Raw genomic sequence first — 17,232 nt, forward strand, 5'->3', positions numbered from 1 at the left:
AGGCATTGGAGGGTAAAGTGACTTGCCCAAGGTCGCTAAGGGCTATATTTAGTTGGTTACTTAGAGGGAGAAGGAGGTTAATTCTAGTGTTCGTTTCAGTATACATTGGATTTTTTTTAGACAGTGATTATATAAAAGAGGGGATTTATACACAGGTTTATACACCAGGCTTGTCAGTCGAGGAATATATACAAGGTCTCTATATATATATATACACCAGGGTTGTATGCCGAGGATTATATACAAGGGTTAAAAATATATACATGCCGAGGATTATACAGGAGTTATCCATATAAATGCCGTGATTGAGTAGCAGAGGCTGAAAGACAGGATCAGTTGCATTTCCAAGGGAAGGCGAGCAGGAGGGAAATTATATGCATGATGTGGGGGAGGGGAGAGCTGAGGGGAGAGAAGGATGAGGCTTTGCCCTGAGGGATGTGGCTAAGGAAGGCTAAGAGAAAGCTTGTTTAAACAGCCAGGTTTTTAGGTTTTTTTTTTGGTTTTTTTTTTTTGAAGGTTTGAGTACAATGTTCCAGGCATAGATCTGGGGGCATGGAGTTCCATAATTTAGGGCCAACTAAGGAGAAGACCCGTTCCTTGGTGGACGTGAGGTGGAATAGCTTGGGAGATGTTGTGTGGATGGATCCTTTGTAGGCGGACCTGGTGGGTCTCTTAGATGTACTATAATGCAAGGAGCCATTTAGCCAGTGCGAGTGCTGGTTGTGCAGGGACTTGTGGATGATTGTGAGGCTCTTGTGGATTATTCTGAAGTGGATAGGGAGGCAGTGCAGGTCTTTGAGGATGGGCGTAATGTGGTCCTTTTTTCGGGTATTGGTGAGGATTCTGGCTGCTGCATCCTGGAGCATTTGTCCTGTGGATCAATTTTATCACTGTGTTCTGTGCTTAATAGGAGACTCAAGGTCGTCTCCTTCCCAGTGGGGCTCTTGGCTGATCTTTGGGGTGACACACTTGAAAGAAAGAGAACTGCTATGGTGACCTCTGCTGGTAAAAGAGGAGCACTGAGAGTTAGGGGAAGCTTCTCTGCAGCTGTTGGCCAGAGAGGAAACGTCTCACCTGGGAATGTACTCTGGAGTTGGAATTATAAAATAGGTAAAATGATAGTTTAAAAATTAAATTAGAACTTCTATTTATTTTCTTATGAGGTCATTAAATGCTAAATATGATGTTAGTTATAAATGTTCCATACATATATTTGTTATATTTGTATCTACTCTGTTCATTCCACATAAAAGGGCCCAAATATGTTGATAACAGCGCTCATGCTTTAACTTATGGGTGTCTGTGTGCTCTGGTTTAGAGTACATTTTTAACATGTCTAAAAAGTTCTTTTGCTGGCTCAATTCATCCATCTGGAACCACAACTTTTGCTGAAGTGGACTGATCAGATCTAAATTTCATGCAAAGACCAATTGACATCTTGGAATTTACTAGATTGAATCGCGCTATAACCTATTCTTACCTCTTTCACGGGCCAATGTAGTAAAGTGCACTCAGGCTGAGCGCACTGTTAGCCCCTGTTTGGCCTCGCGTTTTTGGCGCGCTATTTTTACCCCTTATACATTAAGGGGTAATAGCGCGTGGAAAATGCGCGGCCAACCCCCCCCCCCGGAACTAATAGCGCCCGCAACATGCAAATTCATGTTGATAGGCCTATTCGTTATTCCCGCACGATCCAGAAAGTAAAATGTGCAGCCAAGCCGCACATTTTAATTTTGTCCGGCACCGGGAAATTGTACAGAAAAGCAGAAAAAACTGCTTTTCTGTACACCCTCCGATTTAATATCATAGCGATATTAAGTCGGAGGCCCCAAAAGTAAAAAAAAAAAAAAAAAAAAAAATTAACATAAAAAAAAAGTTAAATCTGTCTGTGGCCCGCGGGTTGGAAGATGGGTGCTCAATTTTGCCTGCGTCCATTTTCTGAACCTGTGGCTGTCAGCGGGTTCGAGAACCGATGCCGGTAAAATTGAGCATTGGCTGTCAAACCCACTGACAGCCGCCGCTTCTGTCAAAAAGGAGGCACTAGGGAAGCGCTAGTGTCCCTAGTGCCTCCTTTTACTGTGGGCCCTCATTTACATATTTTTTCTTACTGAATCGCGCGCCCAGGAGAGTGGCCTGGGCACGTGTCGGGAGAACGGGTGCTCACCGGCTCTTCCACGGGTTTTTCTGTATCGGCCCGTCAGCAGGGCCAAATCATCTGTCTTCAGACCTTCATTGGCTCCCTGTTTTTCCAGAAAAAAAAATCCCTCCTCTGAGATCTAACAGCAGAACCATATTGCCCCAGTCCCTGGAAATCTCCACTAATTCCCTGGTTTGGGGTTTTTTTTTCCCATTTTTTTTTTCAGAGTCCAGTTCAAAAGTATTCTTGTTTACAAGAAACTTTGTAGGCTTACACCTACTTACACTTGACTGGATAGTGACACACTAAGGGGAAGATTTTCAAAAAACGCGAATAGGCGTACTTTTGCTGGCGCATCAGGCGCAAGCAAAAGTACGCTGGATTTTAGTAGATACGCGCGGAGCCGCGCGTATCCACTAAAATCCTGGATCGGCGCGCGCAACGCTATGAATTCTGTATAGCTGGCGTGCGCCGAGCCGCGCAGCCTACCCCCGTTCCCTCCAAGGCCGCTCCGAAATCGGAGTGGCCTTGGAGGGAATCCTCTAACGCCCTCCCCTCACCTTCCCCTCCCTTCCTCTACCTAACCCACCCGCCCAGCCCTGTCTACACCCCCCCCTTACCTTTCTCCGGGGATTTACGCCTCCCGGAGGGAGAAGTAAATCCCCGCGCGCCAGCGGGCCTGTTGCGCGCCGGGACGCGACCTGGGGGCGGGTACGGAGGGCGCGGCCATGCCCCCGGACCGCCCTGGGCCATAGCCACGCCCCCGTACCCGCCCCCAAAACGCTGCCAACACGCCCCCTAAACGCCGCGATGACCGGGCCCGCCCCCCGATACGCCCCCGGCACGCCCCCCTCGGAGAACCCCGGGACTTACGCGAGTCCCGGGGCTCTGCCCGCTCCGGTAGGCCAATGTAAAATAGGCTCACCGGCGCGCAGGGCCCTGCTCGCCTAAATCCGCCCGGTTTTGGGCGGATTTAGGCGAGCAGGGCTCTGAAAATCCGCCCCTAAGTGAATCTTCAGTCTTGTGCCTTGCCAATTAATTAATCGGAGAAAGTTCTTTTTTACTCAACGCACAATTAAACTCTGGAATTTGTTGCCAGAGAATGTGGTTCGTGCAGTTAGTATAGCTGTGTTTAAAAAAGGATTGGATAAGTTCTTGGAGGAGAAGTCCATTACCTGCTATTAAGTTCACTTAGAGAATAGCCACTGCCATTAGCAATGGTTACATGGAATAGACTTAGATTTTGGGTACTTGCCAGGTTCTTATGGCCTGGATTGGCCACTGTTGGAAACAGGATGCTGGGCTTGATGGTCTGACCCAGTATGGCATTTTCTTATGTTCTTATGTTCTTATTTAGGCCCATAGATACCTCTGTTTCCCCTTGATGATAAACTCAAGTCATGATCACCCCTTCACCATTCCTCCTAGAAAAAAAATGTAAAAACACATAAATGGACATCGTAGTTTTAAATATTAAACTTCGCTGGAGGAAATATCATAGGCATAGGCTGACTTCTTGATTTGATTGGGGGGGGGGGGACGACGACAAAGGGTTAAGAAGGTTAGACTGATGGGGGGAGAAAAGAGTGAACCCCAAGATTGACATGGATTAGTGAGGAGGGGCACACTGTCTCACTCCAGCACTCTCCCCATTCTCCCCACCACAAACTCAATTTCACAGCTGAGTGGAAGAGAAGCCAACTTTTGACAGTGATCACTGCATCAGGGAAAAAAATCCAAAACTTCCCATAGGCTCCAAGTACTCAAGGAACTATTTTCCTGCTAATGCTTTCTGGAAATTATTGTACCACATTGGAAGAATGAAAAATAAGAGGAAAAAATTAAATTTAGAACTTTTATTGCAAATGTATACAATAATTGTTTTCAATATATCGAAATATCTTTAAATACCATACAAAACACACCCCAATGAACTTTAAAACCTATCCACATTCACACCAAAAACTGAATCACACTAATGTATCACATCACATTCATAACCCAAGTTATAAATATACATGCCAACCCAACAGAGGCCCTCATTTCGTTAAAGCCCTTAGCTTCTTCAGGGGGATTCTAAAACATGCTTAATGACATAAAATATTACAAAGCACTTTTTAATATATTGAATTATCAATGCAAATGAGGGGTATATTTCACAAATAGTATGTCCCAAAAATCTCGCAGCACAACAGAAGCGGTGGTGTTATGCTACAGTTACAGCAAAACAATAGTGCTGTTTTGATATGGAAACTTTGCTATATAGATGTCTGGTACTGGCGGGAGTTTATATCACTGTTTCTGAGGTGACACCTGAGTTTCATTTTTTTTGTATGGTGAGTGGTAACATCCTAGTTCAGACCAGCCAGCCATTTCAGAGATTATGTTTACCCAATGTAGTATGGAATTCTTTTACTTTGTAAATGTATGTATTCCTATATTTTGGAGAATTTTTTTATTTGATTTTGTTGTTCCTTTATATTTATATATATCTATATATATTTTATTTATTTTACCAGATCCATGCCTGTTCCTTGGTGTAACGCATTTTACATTTTTCTTCTGTGCCTATAGATTGTGCAGTTGGAAGAGCTCCTTGCCGTGCGTCATTCCGTGTTTATTGTGGGGAATGCTGGCACTGGCAAATCTCAAGTGCTGAAGTCCTTGAATAAAACCTACCAGATTATGAAGAGGCGCCCAGTGTGGACAGACCTTAATCCTAAAGCTGTCACCAATGATGAGTTGTTTGGAATCATTAACCCTGCGACAAGAGAATGGAGAGATGGTAAATGCAACGTAAACAAATGTGCTTTGAATGCAGTGTGAATAATGTCTGCGACTGCAGCAAGTGCTGTTCCTCTGCCTCCACACCTTGTTTGTTTGCCTGTAGAATCTATTTCCAGTAAGAAATATGTAAGCGCTGCTGTTTATTCTAAGAGGACCTTAGCTTGGTGAATCTGCTATCAGGTTCAAAGATTAGATTTACTTGTCCTATCTAGCTCATTGTACAAACGTGTCTCTAAAGGAGAGGAGCCAGTGAACCGAAGGTACTAGAAAGGGTGGGGAGGGGAGAGAAACATAAAACAGGTCATAATCAGACAGAGGCACACTTTCAGTGTGCAACCTAATTCAAAAGCATACAGCACTGCAATTTGTTAGGTGATTTGTTTAAATATGTTTATATATTGCTTCTTTATCTTAGTGTGCGCTTTAGTTGTTTTTCTGCTGTTATATCCTTTTCTCCTGCATACGAGTTTATTAACTTATCTATTAAATATAACCTAGGCTATCTAACATATAGAAATGAAACACAGAAATGATGGCAGAAAAGGACCAATGGTCCATCCAGTCTGCCCAGCAAATTTATGGTCATTTCTGTTGAGCCATACAAGTCCCCCATTCTTATCAGTTTCCCAGGCCATCAAAGTCAGGGCCCTTGTTGGTTGCTGTTAGAGTCCAATTCCCTGTTACCTTCTGCTGTAGAAGCAGAGAGTAATGTTGGAGTTGCATCAGGAGTTTCAGGCTTATTGGTTAAGGGAAGTAACAGCTGCATCAGCAAGGTACCTCTATGTTTATTTTTCCCAGACTGCAAAATTCAATGTCCTAGTTACTTGCTGTCTATATTTAATTCCCTTTTCATCCTAACTCCCTGCTGTTGAAGCAGAGAGCAATGATGTGGCTTATTTGTTAAAGGAGGTAACCGCCACATCAGCAAATTACCCTCATGCACTCATTTTATCATTTCTATCCTCTAGCATTTAGGGATCCACAGTGTTTATCCCATGCCCCTTTGAAATCTTTCACCATTTTTGTCTTCTCCTCCTCCTCTGGAAGGGCATTCCAGGCATCCACCACCCTTTCCGTGAAGAAATATTTCCTGAGTCATCCTCCCTGAAGTTTCATTTCGTGATCCCTAGTTCTACTGATTTATTTCCAATGGAAAAGGTTTGTCAGTTGTGCATCATTAAAACCTTTCAGGTATTTGAAGGTCTGTATCATTTCTCCCCTGCACCTCCTCTCCTCCAGGGTATACATATTTAGGTCCTTCAAACTCTCATAAGTCATTTGATGGAGACCCCCTACCATTTTGGTTGCCCTTCTCTGGGCCACCTCCATCCTGTCCCTTTTGAGATACGGTTTCCAGAACTGAACACCGTACTCCAGGTGAGGCCTCACAAATGACCTGTACAAGTGGATTATCATCTTTTTTTTTTTTTTTTTTTTTACTACTTATTCCTCTCTCTATGCAGCCCAGCATTCTTCTGGCTTTAGCTATCACCTTGTCACATTGTTTCACCATCTTCAGAATGTTAGACCCCATCACCCCAAGGTCCCTCTCATGCTTTGTGAACAACAGCCCTTCACCCCCCTATCACATACAGCTCGTTTGGATTACTGCCCCCCAGATGCATGATTCTGCACTTCCTGGCATTGAATCCCAGTGCCATATCTTCGACCACTCTTCAAGGTTCCTTAAATCAATTATCATTCTCTTACTCCTTCCGGCATGTCCACTCTGGTGCAGATCTTAGTATCATCTGCAAATAGACAAACTTTAGCTTCTATCCCTTCCGCGCTGTTGCTCACAAAGATATTGAACAGAACCGGTCCCAATACCGATCCCTTTAGCACTCTGAGAAGAGACTTAACACTGGTCTCTTCTCAGAGTAGGTTCCATTTACCATCACACACTGTCTTCTGTCCAATATCCAGTTTGTAAATCAGGCCATCACCATTTGCGCTCATGCCCAAGCTTCTCATTTTATTCATAAACCTTCTATGTAGGACTGTATCAAAACCTTTGCTGAAATCAAGTAGATCACATCAAGTGCTCTTCCTTGATCCAGTTCTTTAGTCACCCAATCAAAAAAAAATCAATCAGATTTGTTTAACAGGACCTTCCCCTAGTGAATCTATCTTGCCTGGGGTCCGGCAAACCTCCTTACTGTAGATAGTTCACTATCCTTTCCTTCAGCAGAGTCTCCATTAATTTACCCACCACCGAGGTGAGGCTAACCAGCCTGTAGTTTCCTGCCTCCTCTCTGCTCACACTCTTGTGGAGCGAGATCACCACCGCTCTTCTGCAATCACATGGTGCCATTCCCATTTCCAGGGATCTATTGAACAGGTTGCGCAGCAGAACTGCCAGCACATCTCTGAGCTCCCTCAGTATCCTGGGATGTACCTCATCTGGCCCCATGCCCTTGTCCACTTTGTTTTCCTAGCTCTTCCCATACATTCTCTTCTGTAAACGAAGTTTCATCTATCCCATCTCCACCAATGGTTTTATCAATCAGCAAAGGTCCTTGTCCAGGGTCTTCTTTAGTGAACACCAGACTGAAGTATTTGTTTAATATTTCTGCCTTTTCTTCATCTCTCTCCACACACTGATCATTGTCAACTTTCAGTTTTACTATACCACTTTGGACCTTTCTCTGAAATATCTGAAAAATGTTTCGTCTCCTGTCTTTACTTCTTTGGCAATCCTTTCTTCCACCTGACTTTTAAGAACATAAGAACATGCCATACTGGGTCAGACCAAGGGTCCATCAATCCCAGCATCCTGTTTCCAACAGTGGCCCATCCAGGCCATAAGAACCTGGCAAGAACCCAAAAACTAAGACTATCCCATGGTACTGATGCTAGTAATAGCAGTGGTTATTTTCTAAGTCAATTTAATTAATAGCAGGTAATGGACTTCTCCTCCAAGAACTTACCCAAACCTTTTTTAAACCCAGCTGTGCTGATCACATCCCCTGGCAACAAATTTCAGAGTTTAATTGTGCGTTGAGTGAAAAAGAACTTTCTCACAGCACAAGCAGGATGGTAGTCCTCGCATATGGGTGACATCATCAGGATGGAGCCCAATCACGGAACACTGTTGTCAAAGTTTCTAGAACTTTGACTGGCACCTACTGGGCATGCCCAGCAATGCACTGATCCTGCATCCAGCAGGGGTCCCCCTTCAGTCTCTTTTTTTCCGCACGCAGTAGCCACATGGGTTAAGGAGCTCTCTTGAGATTCCTGACAGGAATTTTCCTCATGGAACTTCTTTAAAAATTTTCAAACAATTCTACCCTATAGAGGTGCCCCCTATCGACATCTGTACTCCGCGATCGAAAGGTAAGGCTTTACCCTAGTTTGCGGTTGATTTCCATTGACTTTTCCCTTCGGGGCCTCCGGCCATCGACTGCACCACGGCTAAACTTTTGTCGAAGCCATGGTGTCAGGTTTTTGTCGGTGCCCCGATTGTCCTCGGACAATGTCCATCACAGACCCGCATAGAGTTTGTGCTTTGTGCTTGGGGTCTGACCATGATACCCTAACTTGCACCTAATGTGCCTAAATTATGACGAAGGGCTCCTGGCTTTCAACGATCACAACTGGATCATCACTCTGGTTGTGGAATCAGCCCAGACGTTCCAAATCAATGCTTATATCTCGCATTGCTTCTTACCAGTTGTACATGACCTAATATAACAGAGACCTTTTTAAGAAGGATTTCTGTGAAACTTTACCTGACCAATTCCAGGATGACCTTAATGCTCTAGCTCCGATAGGCCTGGATGCTGGTAAACATGAGGTCCGCGCTGCGTATGACATATTTGACACTGCCTCTAGGGTGTCCACAGCGGGGATTAGTGAAAGAAGGTGGGCCTGGTTGAAATCCTCCGACCTCAGACCAGAGGTATAGGACAGGTTGGCTGACCTGCCATGTGCTGGGAATAATCTCTTCGGAGACAAAATTCAGGAGACTGTGGCGCAGCTCAAGGACTACCATGAAACATTGCATCAACTCTCTTCAGTACCTGCTGAGTTCTCATCTACCTCCACAAGAGGACATTTAGACGAGACGCTAAGCGACCGGCCTACAAACCAAGAAGGTATTATCCTCCAGCTTCCCAAGGTTGCCCTTCCAAGCCTTATCAAAAAGGTCAGTCCAGGCAGTCCCGACCTCAGAAGACACAACCTGCTCCTCAGCCAGGACCAGCATCAGGGTTTTGAGTCCTTCCTGGAGAGTATAGGCCAACCTCCTCTTCCATCAGTTCTGGTCGGCGGTTGGTTGTGCCATTTCACCAACACTTGGCACACAATCACCATCGATTAGTGGGTAGTTGCAGTAGTCACTCAGGGTTACCACCTCAACTTCCTGACTGTACCAGCGAACTCCCCACCTCGGCTGATGTGGGGATCATCCGACCACTCTCTCCTTCTGGAACAGGAGGTATCAACCCTCCTCCAGTCCCAGGCAATAGAACCAGTGCCTCTCTCCCAAGGGGGGCAGGGGTTCTATTCCCGGTATTTCCTCATCCCAAAAAAGTCAGGTGGCGTTTGTCCAATTCTGGACCTCCGCGCACTAAACAAGTATCTGCAAAGGGAGAAGTTCAAGATGGTAACCTTAGTGTCTCTACTTCCTCTTCTTCAAAAAGGAGATTGGCTATGCTCTAAGGATCTCCAGGATGCATACACACACATCTCAATTATTCCGTCTCATCACAAATTCCTGCGTACTGCCATTCGGCCTGGCGTCTGCTCCACGAGTATTCACCAAGTGCCTTGTGGTAGTCGCAGCCTTCCTCAGGAGTCAGGGTGTCCATGTCTACCCTTATCTGGACGATTGGTTGATAAGGGCCCCGACTCGGCAAGCCACATTGGCGTCCTTGCGTCTCACTCTCCATACCCTGATCTCCCTAGGGTTTCTAATCAACTATCCCAAATCCAAGATAGTTCCATCCCAAACCCTATCTTTTATAGGGGCCGACCTAGACACTATACAGGCGAAAGCCTTCCTCCCTCAGGATCAGGCTTTCACCGTGGCCTCTCTGGCACATCTTTTACAGACTCTAGTATCCTCAACTGCTAGTCACTTCCTCATACTGCTAGGCCACATGGCATCCTCTGTGCATGCCACGCCGATGGCCCGCCTAGCTATGAGAGTCATGCAGTGGACTCTAAAATCCCAGTGGGTTCAAGCTTGTCAGCCAATGTCCAGCATTGTTCACGTTACCACACAGCTCTGACTATCGCTGGCCTGGTGGGTGCAACACTCCAATCTAACTCAAGGCCTTCCACTTCAGGCTAAAGAACCTCAAATTACCTTGACAACAGACACCTCCAACCTAGGGTGGGGCGTTCATTTTGGCGACCTACAGACTCAGGGAGCCTGGTCTCCAGAGGAATCCAAACACCAGATACATTTCGTGGAGTTCCGGGCAATCAGATATGCCCTCAGGGTCCTTCAGGATTGCCTCTCAAACAAGACTATCCTGATTCAAACTGATAACCAGATGGTGATGTGGTACATCAGCAAGCAAGGGAGAACGGGCTCCTACCTTCTGTGTCAGGAAGCTGCACAGATATGGGCGTGGGCCCTTTCCCACTCGAAGTACCTCACAGCCACCTACTTGCCAGGCATAGACAATGTGTTGGTGGACAAGTTGAGCTGCACGTTTTTTCTGCACGAGTGGTCTCTCAACCCCACGGTAGCAGACACAATATGCCAACATTGGGGTTGCCCTCACATAGACCTCTCTGCGTCAGTCCACAACCACAAAGTAGAAAACTTCTACTCCCTCACTTGCAATCACCACTCGCAACCGAGAGACACTTTCGCCCTCTCGTGGGCCAGCGGTCTCCTCTATGTATTCCCTCCACTTCCACTCATATCAAAGACTATCGTGAAGTTATGGAAGGACAAGGGTGTAATGATTCTGATAGCCCCTCACTGGCCACGCCAAGTGTGGTTTCTAATCCTCCAGGATTTATCAGTACGCCGCCACATTCCTCTGGGGAAGGATCCGCTTCTGATAACTCGGAACAATGGATGCCTGCGCCACCCCAACCTCCAGGCCCTATCTCTGACTGCCTGGATGTTGAAAGGTTAATACTCCAATCTCTTAATCTTTCAGAATCGGTGTCCCGAGTCCTCGTAGCTTCACGAAAGCTTTCCATGAGAAGGTCTTATCGTTCCAAATGGAAGAGGTTTACAGTATGGTGCACTTCTGTGTCCTTAGACCCCTTCACTTGTTCCACGGTGACGTTTCTGGACTATCTCTGGCACTTGTCGGAGGCAGGCCTGAAAACTTCCTCCATCAGGATGCATATCAGCGCCGTAGCCGTGTTTCATAAAGGCGTGGCGGATGTTCCTATTTCAACACAACCCTTAGTAACAAGCTTTATGAGAGGCTTGCTCCACTTAAAATCTCCACTGTGCCCTCCGGCCCCTGCTTGGGACCTTAACGTTGTTTTGGGGCGGCTCATGAAACCTCCGTTTGAGCCTCTCCACTCCTTGATCTCCGTTCTCTCACGTGGAAAGTAGTTTTCCTTCTCGTTATAACGTCTGCTCACAGAGTTAGTGAATTGCAGGCATTAGTTACCTACCCGCCTTACACTAAAATTCTGCATGACAGGGTAGTGCTCCGCACTCACCCTAAATTTTTACCGAAGGTAGTGTCGGAATTTCATATTAACCAATCTATTATCCTACCTACCTTTTTTCCCAGGCCCCATGCAAACCCAGGAGAACAGGCTCTGCATTCCTTGGACTACAAACGTACTCTAGCCTTCTTTCTAGACCGCATGTCGGCCCACAGAAATACTCAATTGTTTGTTTCTTTCGATCCCATCAAATTGGGAAATCCTGTGGGAAAGCAGACCCTCTCCTCCTGGTTAGTGGACTGCATTTCTTTATGCTACCAGCAAGCAGGCATTCTGCTGCAAGACCATGTAAAAGCATACTCTGTCAGGGCCATGGCGACATCAGTAGCACATCTCCGTTCGGTGTTGCTTGCTGATATTTGTAAAGATGCTACCTGGAGTTCTCTCCATACCTTTGCAGCCCATTATTGCTTAGATAAGGCTGGCAGGCAAGATTCCATCTTTGATCAGTCTGTTCTATGAAACTTGTTTTCAGTTTAACTTCCCAACATCCTTCCACCGACCCGTTCTGGATGCCCTCCTAACCAAATTTCCACCCCTGTTGTTGTGCCTATTGCATGTCTTTGGGTGCATTTGGTGCTTTGCTCGGGCATCCTCAGCTCGGTACTCACCCATATGTGAGGACTACCATCCTGCTTGTCCTGTGAGAAAGCAGAGTTGCTTACCTGTAACAGGTGTTCTCACAGGACAGCAGGATGTTAGTCCTCATGAAACCCACACGCCACCCTGCAGAGTTGGTTTCGTTTACGTTTTCTTATTTTATTTTTCGCACTTACTTTTTACTATAAGACTAGACTGAAGGGGGACCCCTGCTGGATGCAGGGTCAGTGCATTGCTGGGCATGCCCAGTAGGTGCCAGTCAAAGTTTTAGAAACTTTGACAAAAGTGTTCCGTGATTGGGCTCCATCCTGATGATGTCACCCATATGTGACGACTAACATCCTGCCGCTTGTAAGAACACCTGTTACAGGTAAGCAACTCTGCTTTCTCCGATTAGTTTTAAATGTGCTACATGCTAACTTCATGGAGTGCCTCCTAGTCCTTCTATTATCTGAAAGTGTAAATAACCCATTCACTTTTACTCGTTCTAGACCTCTCATGATTTTAAACACCTCTATCATATCCCCCCTCAGCCGTCTCTTCTCCAAGCTGAACAGTCCTAACCTCTTTAGTCTTTCCTCTTAGGGGAGCTGTTCCATCCCCTTTATCATTTTGGTCGTCCTTCTCTGTACCTTCTCCATCGCAGCTATATCTTTTTTGAGATGCGGCGAACGGAATTGTACACAGTATTCAAGGTGCGGTCTCCCCATGGAGTGATACAGAGGCATTATGACATTTTCCATTTTATTCCTTTCTAATAATTCCAAACATTCTGTTTTCCTTTTTGACTGCTACAGCACATTGAACCGACGATTTCAATGTGTTATCCAGTATGACGTCTAGATCTCTTTCCTGGGTGCTAGGTTCCATATTAGGAACTAACGTGTAACTATAGCATGGGTTATTTTTCCCTATATGCATCACCTTGCACTTATCCACATTAAATTTCATCTGCCATTTGGATGCCCAATTTTCCAGTCTCACAAGGTCTTCCTGCAATCTATCACAATCTGCAGGTAATTTAACTACTCTGAATAATTTTGTATCATCTGCAAATGTGATTACTTCACTCATCATATTCCTTTCCAGATCATTTATAAATATATTGAAAAGCATGGGTCCCAGTACAGATCCGTGAGGCATACCACTGTCCACTTCCCTTCACTGAGAAAATTGTCCATTTAATCTGTTTCCTGTCTTTTAACCAGTTTGTAATCCACAAATGGACATCACCACCTATCCCATTACTTTTTACTTTTCCTAGAAGCCTCTCATGAGGAACTTTGTCAAATGCCTTCTGAAAATCCAAATACACTACATCTACCGGTTCACTATCTACATGTTTACTAACCCCTTCGAAAAAGTGAAGCAGATTTGTGAGTCAAGACTTGCCTTGGGTAAAGCCATGCTGACTTTGTTCCATTAAACTATGTCTTTCTATATGTTCTTTGATTTTGATATTTAGAACACTTTCCACTATTTTTCCTGCCACTGAAGTCAGTCTGTAGTTTCCCGGATCGCCCCTGGAGCCCTTTTTAAATAATGGGGTTGTATTACCCATCCTCCAGTCCTCAGGTACAATGGATGATTTTAATGATAGGTTACAGGTTTTTATTAATAGATCTGAAATTTCATTTTTTAGTTCCTTCAGAACCCTGGGGTGTATACCATCAGGTCCAGGTCATTTACTACTCTTCAGTTTGTCAATCAGGCTTAACACATCTTCTAGGTTCACAGTGATTTGGTTCAGTCCATGCTTTATCCTATTTTCTTCTGTTGGATCATCCTTCCAATTTTTGAATGAAGATCTTTTGGCTAAAATAGCCTCTTTCACCTCATCTTTTAATCATGCTGATAATCATTTTGCCTTCCTTCCACCTTTATTAATGTGTGGACTACATCTGGACTGTGCTTCTAGGATGGTATTTTATAACAATGTCCATGCCTTTCTTGATTTCCTTCTTTGTCTCCCTCAGTTTCAAGCAATATTCTTCCCTGGTTCCTCATTTTGGGAACTTTTATATTTCTTGAAAGCTGCTCTTTTTGCTTTTGTTTTATCAGCTACTTCCTTTGGTTTCTTATTTCTCTTACTTTTGTTTACTCTTCTAACATATAGATTTGTTGCCTTTTATATTGCTCCTTTTAGTTTTGCCCACTGTTGTTCCACTTCAACCATTTTCTCCCAGTCTTCTAATTCGATATCCAGGTATGTCCGCATTTCGAAAAAGTTCGTTTTTTTGAAATTCAAAACGCAGGTGTTCGTGTTACTACTTTGCATCCTATTTGCGATATCAAACCATACTGTTTGATCACTAATGTTGAGGTGGGCTCCCACCTGGACATTAGAGACATTTTCCCCATTAGTTTCACAGTGAACTTGCTTATATACCAAAACTCTTTATTAATAGCTTTATTAATTGCCAGCCCTTCCCTCTGGAACTCCCCGCCCCTTACCCTGCGCCTCGAACCTTGCCTCATCAAGTTCAAAAAGAAATTGAAAACTTGGCTATTCAAACAAGCCTACCCAGAATAGACCATGTTACCTAATGCCCCTATACCATGCACCTATCTCATGAACCCCTAATTCAGTCCATGATCCCCCTGATCATCTTCTGAAGCTACTGATGTATATAATGTTACTGATGTATATAATGTTACTAATGCGGTAAATGTTGTAAATGCTTGTTATTGTTTATATCGGCTTGTTCACTTTCCTTCTACGCTTTCCCTAGTGTTCCCCCCCTCCAAGTTCCTTCGACTTGTTATAATGTAATTTCTGATCTGCTGTTAATATGTGAACCGGTGTGATGTCCCCACTAACGTCGGTATATAAAAGTTTTAAAATAAATAAATATGTGCTACAGTGTTTGGAATTGGCCTTGCCAACTGAAAACATTTTTGTATAGCTGTAAAAAGCTTATTTTTTGGCTGCTCTTCATATCACATTTCCAGTTTTAAAAGGAAGATAGACTTTCTACCTAGAAGTTATTTATCCCTCCCTCCCTTCCCTCTCTTCACCCCCCCCCCCCTAGGGTGGTGTGGAAAACATGAGGGATCTAGCGAAGGTTGAGGAGTGGTTTAGAGTGTAGCAGTTAAAGATTAATGTTACATCTGGGCTGCAAAAAAAACATGGGAATAATATCGTCCAGGGGAAGAAATTCTTCTATGCATGAATCAAGAGCAAGATCTGGGTGTGTTCATATTTGATTGTCTTAAGCAAAAGCCAGAAAGAATCTTGGGTGCATACGAAGGTGATATTAGAAATATAGAACCATGGCAGCAGAAAAAGACTGTATGGCACATCTAGTCTGCCAATCCACCCAGTTCATTTAGCTTTATAATTCCCATAATTTGCTTAGAGGTCTCCTGTGTTTATCCCATGCTTTCTTGAATTTAAGATACTGTTTTTGTCTCTACCGCCTCCACTGGGAGGCTGTTATATGCATCTACCACACTCTGTTTAAGTCCTTGCTGAGACCTCATTTGGAATGCTGGAGTTCTGGATACTATACCTTCAAAAGGTTATGAAAGGGATGGAGTCAGTGCAGAGGATAACTTCTAAAATGCTCAATGATCTTCATTGTAAAGTGTGTGAGGACAGATGTAAACAGGTGGATTTTCAAAAGGATTTTCATGTAACTACTATCGTAGCAGTTTTCAAAAGCCATTTATGCATATAAAGTGCACTTATGTGAGTGAATCATATGGACAATTCAATGGCATATATTGTAGCAATTTTCAAAAGCCCACTTACTTCAGTAAAGTGCATTTACTCGAGTAAAACCCAGTTTTAGGTATGTAAATGCTTTTTAAAGTCAGGCCCAAAGATTTTAACATGTATACTGTAGAGGAAAGGTGAGATAGGGAAATATGATAGACGTTTAAATACCTCAGAGGTATCAATGCACAGGATGTGAATGTCTTTCAACAGAACAGAGAAATCTAGGTCATGGGATGAAGATGAAAGGGAGTAGACTCAGGAGTAATCTAAGGAAGTATTTCTTTACAGACGGGTAGTAGATGAATGGAACCGTCTCTCAGTAGAGGTGGTGGAGACAAGGGCAGTATCTGAATGCAAGAAAGCATGGGATAAGCACAGGGATCTCGAAGGGACTGGTAGGCGTTGTAGAGCTGAGCCGATGTTTGGATGGGCAGATTAGAAAGGCCATATGGATTTTTTTTTCCTACAGTAATTTTTCTCTGTTTCTATGAACTGTACATTGAGTTTCCAAATTAGAGCCCCAGACTCCAAAATGGGAGACATTTGTTCTAGTTGCAAAGGAGGATGTAGAGAATCTAGTATATTGGTAAAATTGTTCTTCATGAAGTCAAGCAACATTGTCCTCACAAAGATATGTTCTTTTATGGGAATGTGAAAGAGGTTTGATGATGATAAAACTGTGTGTAGCTTTTGATTCTTCTGATCCTAGGGGACATCTGGGCACAGACAAAATAGTTAAGCACATCATATGACAAGCCTACACCTGAAACACATTTGTCATGCTAGTCAGTTATCTTGGAGCATTTCGGGGCATCTTTTGAGGTAGCTCAAACTAAATTTTGGAAAAAGAATATTCTTTTTCTTTTGTAAACTGCCTAGTTCTTATACTGTTTGTATAGGTAGTATATAAAAACTTTTAAATAAATAAACTTGTGAGAAAAGAAGCAATTAAAAGGAAAAAAATACTAGGAAAGGAAAATAAGAAAAATACCAAGGTAAAAATTAAATGAGCAGCTTTAAGACTTTTGGGAGGAGAGAGCTTTATCATCTTGGTGTCATTGGATGATGTCATCTGATTGTGTGGTTGATATGTCTTGCTCTTCCATGGAGAAAAGCTGTTAAATTCTCTTGATATAGTTGTGTGTTTGAATGTATGAAAGCTGAAAAATGATCCATGAGGTCATCATAAAACCAAGACCACATGCAGTTGTTATGGGGCAAATTTTCAAAAAATGCTGTGACTAAATTAGGTCCCTAAATTAAGGAAAATTTTTAGCCAAACATAGGGGCCAATGTAATAAGACCAGTGCTGAAATCGGTGCAAATTTTTTGCTCA

General features: G+C 43.8%; 1 protein-coding gene across 1 annotated transcript in view; it reads left to right on the forward strand.

Moving 5' to 3' along the window:
* Window positions 1–17,232, forward strand: part of DNAH9 (dynein axonemal heavy chain 9) — a 1,128,006-nt gene that overhangs the window by 342,290 nt on the left and 768,484 nt on the right. The window contains exon 32 of the mRNA XM_029600235.1: window positions 4,712–4,922. Within this exon, the coding sequence (XP_029456095.1) occupies window positions 4,712–4,922 (211 nt within the window). The remainder of the gene's footprint in view (window positions 1–4,711; window positions 4,923–17,232) is intronic.

The sequence above is a fragment of the Rhinatrema bivittatum genome, chromosome 4, assembly GCF_901001135.1.
Source record: "Rhinatrema bivittatum chromosome 4, aRhiBiv1.1, whole genome shotgun sequence".
NCBI classification, from domain to species: domain Eukaryota; kingdom Metazoa; phylum Chordata; class Amphibia; order Gymnophiona; family Rhinatrematidae; genus Rhinatrema; species Rhinatrema bivittatum.